This window comes from Pteropus vampyrus, unplaced genomic scaffold (genome assembly GCF_000151845.1).
Source record: "Pteropus vampyrus isolate Shadow unplaced genomic scaffold, Pvam_2.0 Scaffold48, whole genome shotgun sequence".
NCBI classification, from domain to species: domain Eukaryota; kingdom Metazoa; phylum Chordata; class Mammalia; order Chiroptera; family Pteropodidae; genus Pteropus; species Pteropus vampyrus.
The window spans coordinates 6,621,310-6,628,699 of record NW_011888829.1 but is presented as its reverse complement, the minus strand read 5'-3'; the positions used below and the strand labels follow the sequence as shown (position 1 = coordinate 6,628,699).

Here is a 7,390-nt window from a genome sequence, read left to right as displayed (position 1 = left end):
ACAACCCCAGAATCAAAGAAGAAGAGATCTAACAAAACAGACTATACAATGCCAGTTTCTTGTGCTTAACATGCTATAAACACATACACACACATACATACATACACACACCGCAGGCAATAGACAAGATTTATTAGGTACAAAGAGATAAATGGGCTAAAGATAGCTATTCCAACCAAACTACATTACATATTTTAGTTAGCATTAGATAAGAAATTCATATATCGACATTTTTGTGAAAACTCTCCTTTGTTTATGCTTTGTCATATGCATGTGTGTATGTTTCATGAGTGTGTGTGTTTTTTTTTTTTAATCCCAATCTTGCCTGCCTCCCTGAACTAAAAGAACAAGACTACATGCAACTTTAGGCACAAGGAAGTAGAGGAAAGAGTACTTCAAAGATAAGAGACACAAGCTGGGGCACAGAAGAAAATGATAACCAAGGATTCCGCTACCCACTAGGAACTAAAAAGCTTGCTCCCATATCTTCCTTAAACAAAGGCACGCTTAACTTTTTCCACTCTGACCCTGGCCTTCAAACTGGGGGGCTGTAACATTAGTGGAAATGACTCTTCAACACACTGGCCACTATTCACCCTAGCCAAACAGTGGAAGCAATCCAACTGTATTGTAGATGAATGCATAAACAAAAATGTGGTATGTACGGACAGTGGAATGTCATTCAGTTTTTTTTCCTCAAAAAAAAACAAAACAAAACAAAACAAAACAAAAAGACCCTCGAGCTTAGGAGTACAGCAGATATCATCAATAATTGGATTACTCAACACTTCAGGTTTTTAATCCTGAAATTATCTCCTACTAAGGACAAATGACTTTCCTTCCGCATCTCTTGGCCTCCGTTCCACTCAACATGTGTGTCCCTCATGATGGCTACCAGCCAGTCCCTTGACATTTCTTTCTTAATACATCACCTCTACTCTGGCTTCTCTGTCTACCCATTCCGCCTGGATCTTGGATGAGTCACTGAAGAAATGGATTACACATGAACTTCCTTTAATTTTCTCTACTGGTAACTAGTCATAGGTTAGCCTCTCAAAGAAAGGACCAAGAGAAAGGACAGAAGAGAGCAGAAACTGACCCTTTTCTTAAAATTTTTAACAATTCCCAATCGCCTGCTGAACTAAGGACACCCTGTCCCTCAGTCTTGCATTCACAGTTCTCCATCATACAATCACATTCTACCTCCCCAGTGACCTCCCAACCACAGTGCAACAAGCACTGAAGGTTCTGAGAAGGCCCGTGCGGGTTTCTAGGAAGGCTGGAATGGGAGCTGAGCGGGCAGGACCTCCGGCTTCATCAGAGTAGTTCTACATTTATCTAACAATGGGAAATCATTTAATCAATTACGTTGCACACAGAAGACAGATGTTATTCAGCCATTAAAAACTATTTCAGAAGAGCATTCAGGGACATGAGAAAATGCTCCTGATGCTAAACATTATATTCAGCATTATCCAAATTCTTAAATATGTGACAGACCTAGGAGTAAAAATTGTCTAGAGGGAAACACGGTATAACTGTGGTTGTGTGAGAATGACAGATTTATGGGTGCAAATCTTATTTCTATTAATAATCCTTTCTAAACACATTTATGTAATCTTTTCTTTAAAATTAAAAGTAAGTATAGATTTCCTTTCTTTAAAAAAGATGTTTCTCCAAAGCCCTTGCTCTATGTTTGCCCTTTCTAAAGCCCAGAAAATGAATGATCAAACCTTACCTTTGCTGGAGTCTTCGCAGGCTAACATCTGGTAGTAGCCAGCAGGACAGAAACAAGCTAGGCTGCTTACCCCAGAGGTTTCAAATACAAAGAAATCAAAAGGGACACACACACACACACGTACACACACACACATATATCCCTTCAGGTAAGAAGCATATACCTGTGTCTCTGTGTTGACCTTTATTTCAAATAATTCTGAAGTTACCTGCCTTAAAAAGTCTTCCATGGTTCTTCTCAGCAAACTGCCAACTACTTGTAAAAGGCAAATTCAAAAAAATCAAGCAAGGAGAACATGAATTTTATCAACACTAAAAGCTGGCAAGGAGTACTTAGCTTCCCTCAAACATCAGAGATTTCCTTGTAGACAAGACATTTCTATCACGTCTTTAACGCTCACCAGGTGCTTTGCCTTAGCGCGTTCCTCCTCGCTTGATATCCTCTCCCGAAGAATAGCTCTGGTTAACTGCTCATTGGCGAAAGCCCTCTCTCGGTCCAGTTCTTTACTCTGCTTTAGTCTGAAAAGACAAAAGAAGGTCTAACTTATTAAAAAAAAAAAAAAGATTTTATTAGTTGACATTATTTTTTAATGAAATACGTAAATAAAAAGAGCTGAACTCATCTTAGCCTATAGTTTATCAAGAGCCAGTATATTTCATAGCAAATCCCCATACAGCCTTTACCCGAGCATTTAAAATAACAATTAAGACAAGTGAAGTTTATTAATTTGACTGCTAGACTAGTTTTACAAAGGTTTTCTTATGTGCAACTGAAGTCTGCCCACCTAGAAATTTCATCCCTGGTGCCTCTGTCTGCTCTCTGGAGATATAAGTAATAAATCTAATTAACAAGCCTGTCTCTTCCCCTCAAAACTGGCTCAAATCAAATGTTTGCTGAACACGCAGCCAGCACTATGGGAGGCACTGATGACATGGTGCTGAACAACAAGGCCGTGTTCCTGTCCTCATAGATCTTATATTACGGCAGAAAACTAAAAACACAGTTTAGATGTCTTCCCTCCCGGCGAATTACTCCCATTTTCCAACAGTCCTCACATGCAAAGTTGGCCAGACCTTTCAACAGCAGGGCTCCTCACCTCTGGAACAACTCCGGTTTGTCCCTTAGGTCCGAGCTAAATGTAACTTGGCAGACATATTCTAGTAAAAGAGAACAGCAGAACGGCACCCCCAAGACCTGCACACAATGCCAGTTCTATTAATGAAGCATCAGATTGCATCAGGTTTATCCGTAACCCCATCACACAATTAGATCATATTAAATTGCAATCCACCAAAACCCCTCATTGTGCATGAAAAAGATAAATTATTTTGGCACTGATCTTCACCACAGTGCCTGGCACATGAGGGTATTCAGTGATCGCTGAATGAGAGTACATTTCAGTCTAATCTCCTGAACAAAGATTTTCTGATTGCCTTTTCTTCTTGGAGAGAATAACCCCTCTCTACCATCAAATTCCCAAAGGTAAAAGTGATGCTTTGAAAAGGTAAAATTATTATGTTGGTATAAGTGAAATTCTGAGTGAAATCTGCCTTCTAAGTGGGAATGATGAGCACCAAATTGAACTCGATACTAGTCTATCAAATTTTAGTTTTAAAAAGATACTTGAAAAAAGCAAAAGAAAATAAAACTTTCTGTTACTATTTTTGAATTGCTACATCATCCTGATGCCCTGTAATTCTCAGAAATCAATTATAACAGATAAAATCACCTTGTAAAATATATTCCAGTTATAATACTTTCCCCCTAAAGATTAAACCTGCATGTTTTTGTGTCTTGAAAAAAGATGAATAATAGAAACAAATTAAAATCTGCACTTTGAAATTCTTTAATGCAAAAGTAACCACTAGGAAATTCCATAGGCAATAAGCACAATTACACTTACACAAACCAAATTTCTCAATCTTACATCCGAATACATTTCACAATAAATTCAACAACATCATAATTTAAAACGTTAACTCACTGGAAATGTATGATTATAAGAGAATGACATGTTACTTCCCTAGAGTGGCGGTTCTAAAAGTGTGGGTCACTACTAGCAGCAGCATCGCCTGGGAACCTGTTAGAAATGCAGATTCTCAGACCCTACCCACACATGTTGAATCAGAAACTTAGGGAGAAGGAGTGGGCAGCGAACTGTCTTTTCATAAGCCCTGATGCATAGGAAAGTCTTGAGAAACATGGCCTTCGATTACCAAAATATATTTTTACCTAAATAAATCCTGGAGATACATAAAAGGAGAGTAACATCAAAAATGAAGTGGTCCACATAAGAATATTGTACTGATAATTGCTGAGGTTACTGAATCAGATTAGCAAACTGTGCAGTGAAAGCATTTTTACGAGCATATCACCTGCAAGGAAAAGATATTATCTATTTTACATGTGAGGTGGAAACTAAAATACTAAAAACTACTATCATTTATGAGTCACCTACTAAATGCCCAGCACTGCACTATGCTCATAAGGCACTTTACATACACATGTAAAACTACGATAAAAATTATTAGTTCATGAGCATAAAATGAATTCTATACGATGAAATTTTCTCACATTTACTTTGGTGTACCAAATTTTAAAGTACTGTTTATTTTAATAACCACTTTTTTTTTTTCTGAGTTTATTTGCACATGGCATAAATTTGAATTACAAATGGATTTAAAAGTGGCTCAACTTTTAAGAAATATCATAAAGTTTTGGCAGGTTAATGAAAAAGCAGCAAAAACATGAGCACAAAAGCCTTCAGTGCTATAATAAAAAATAAAGGTTCTTCAGCTTACAACACTTGGTACAGATGCACCGACTCCGGAGTTTGACTCCTGGGTCCAAATCAAGGCTCTACCACTTACTGGCTGAGAAGCAATTCTTGTTAACCCGAATCTTGCTCTTCTCCTGAGAAAAATGGATTGATGTAATACCTACCTTATAGGGTTCTGTATACACAAAGCACTTAGCACAATGCCTATAAGAATAAGCACTCCACATGTTAGGTAAGTAGCAGCAGTAATAATAGTACCCACTATGGGGTTGGGAATCCAGAAAAGGCAGTGATGTCCTGAAAAAGAGAAAATCTCCAGATTCACCCAACACGCGCTGACCCCATACAGCTTTGTCTTCTCTGTTTTCCCCTCCTCCCCCCAGTTTTCACCCATAAGTTCTGCTTTATTTTTATTATCTTCAAAGGCTTCTAAAATCAAAACTTGACAATGACCCAGCAGCCCTATCTTATCACAGCCTCCTTTACTTCTTCCCCACCTGCCTATACGCTCTGTGAGGACCAGTTTTTAGTTCGCTGCATCATCCCCAATGCTTTTAACGGTGCCTGCCACAAAATAAGTGCTCAACGAATACTTGCTGAATGCACGCATGCATAAAGGAATGAATGGCATATTTCCAACCACAGACAAAAAATGAAAAACTAGCTGCAGAAAACAGAAGACTGGGGGATTTAAGAAACAACCAGAAGACAAGTTGAACCTTGCCAAGGGCCAATCTATAAGTGTCACAAGTGTGATTGGATCCCAGGCTTCACTAAATCGCTTAAAACAGAAGGATGTTATAATACTTGCATTATAGAAAGCTGTTCTATATTCCACAATATGAGAGCCTCTGGAATATCGATGCCTAACTGTGCTTACTTCTTGGCTGCAGAGAGATTGGCAGTGGTGGAAACTGACTAAAAGGAAAATTGTCTTCCCTTCTTAATAAATTTTTACAGTTATTTTCATTTATCCTTACAAACAGACCTGCATCCTTAGGAGCCTGGCAGTAGGACCTAGAATGAATTCTCATCACCTGCCAGCAACTTAGCTGCACATCTAATAAACCTCAGTTCTCCCAGCTTTAAAATTTGAAGGTTGAACTATATATAATGTCAAGGTCCCTTGCAGTTAAAAGTTTTGCAAACATCATACATTAAATATATTATTCCTCATTCCCTAAAAACTCTCAAGAAAGGTGGTGGCAGGGAATAAATGAAACAAAGAGGTATTTTCTCCAAACTTTATACTTTTCATTCAATGGGCATTCAATTTCTAGTCTCATCCTTAGAGTTTCCTATTGCTTGATAAAAACTATATGCTAAGTAAGAATAAACAGACTCACAAATTCATTCAATATAATTAGTGGGTGACAGACAGTATTCTGATTACCGAGAACAAATTGACAAGCAAAAGAGACACAGTCCCTACCCTCATGAAGCTCAAACTCTGATAAATGTATTATTTGTAAAAATGCAAGGCTATGAAACTATATGGGTGGGAGATGATATCTGAAATGAAATCTAACATATTAACTGAGTAACATGGGGAAGGAGAAAGTATCTCAGTTGAGACACCAGTTGGGTCCAGAATCACTGAGAAAAGATTTTCTAGGGTTCTGTGACTGCTGTTTCAGATACCAAAGGTTGGCAGATCTAGAGTCACTGAGGGAGGACTCTTAAAACACACACACACACGCACACGATTATCAATACAAATTAATGCAAGGCTTGAAAGGATCCACTGAAGCTTAAATCTGCCTTTGCATTTTAGAAAATTTTAGAACACAGTTTTGTTTTCTTTCAAATTATTTTGGAGGGCCGTTTCAGATAAAGGGTATAACTAATTGAGGGTTCCTTTTTTACTTTAGAAGTAAAAGCAACATATTAGAAATTTCTAAATTATATCATTTCTCATTTCCCCAACTCTCCCCTCCACAAAATTCATTTACAGCAATATTTTCTTCTAATAAGTTTCCTCTTTCACTGAGTCATTTAGGTCATTTAACAACTACGACTATTCTGCAAAGAACATCTGTTTGTATTCTCAGAAGCTCCTAATTCTTTTCAAAGCTTCCTCTCAGGTGCCCTTGGTTTTACAAACCATCAAACTATTCTATTCAGTGGCCATGTATGGAAGGTGGACGTCTGCATGATCAACCAATTTTTCTCTTATTTTGAGCCGAATGAGATGACCCTGCTTGCTGGGCCTCACTGAAAGCTACCCAACCAGTGCTGGAGGCTCCAAATCAGAAGCCAGGTTGTTCTGTAAACACTGCACAAGGCAATGAAGAGTGAGCGCCCGCTGACAGAGAAAGAAGGCAACACTTCGCTTTTACAAGGTCCCTGTTAGGTGAAAAGAAGGTGAGAGATAAAATAAGTTTCATTATTAGCTTAGATTTCCAAAGATTTAAGAATTATCTCAAAATAAAAGTAAACATACCAAGTATCTTGGAGAATACATTCCCTTTTATTTATTGGCATTTCCCACTTAATATTTCAGATCTGTCGGTCTAATAGTATTCAACATTAAGCCCGTGATTTAAGTTTCATTTAAACTTCCTTCTTTTAAATACATATCTCTCCTCATTTAAATTCTCTAGAGTTTTAAGCAAAGAAGCAGGAATTTAGAGTAAACTTTTCTTATTTGCATTAAGTAATTGGATAGCTTGCCTAAGCTTAATGAAACAAATACCAGTCAGCGCTGCCCTTACACCGCAAGCCCTAGCAACTTAGCTCTTTTTCTTAGAATATTCTCCATCAGGTGAGAGATTTAAGATACATCAGCAAAATCGATTTCTCACCAGGCACATCTCCAATAATGAATATTATTAAAACATGTTCTTTTAAATGGAAAAAAAACCAATAATGAT

At 37.7% G+C, this 7,390-nt stretch overlaps 1 protein-coding gene across 3 annotated transcripts in view; it reads right to left on the bottom strand.

The window, feature by feature from the left end:
- The window catches only part of CHCHD3 (coiled-coil-helix-coiled-coil-helix domain containing 3), a 276,934-nt gene that overhangs the window by 167,047 nt on the left and 102,497 nt on the right, over nucleotides 1-7,390 (bottom strand). For all 3 annotated transcript variants that reach the window (XM_011359541.2, XM_011359542.2, XM_023530310.1), the window contains exon 4: nucleotides 2,139-2,256. In XM_011359541.2, the coding sequence (XP_011357843.1) occupies nucleotides 2,139-2,256 (118 nt within the window). The remainder of the gene's footprint in view (nucleotides 1-2,138; nucleotides 2,257-7,390) is intronic.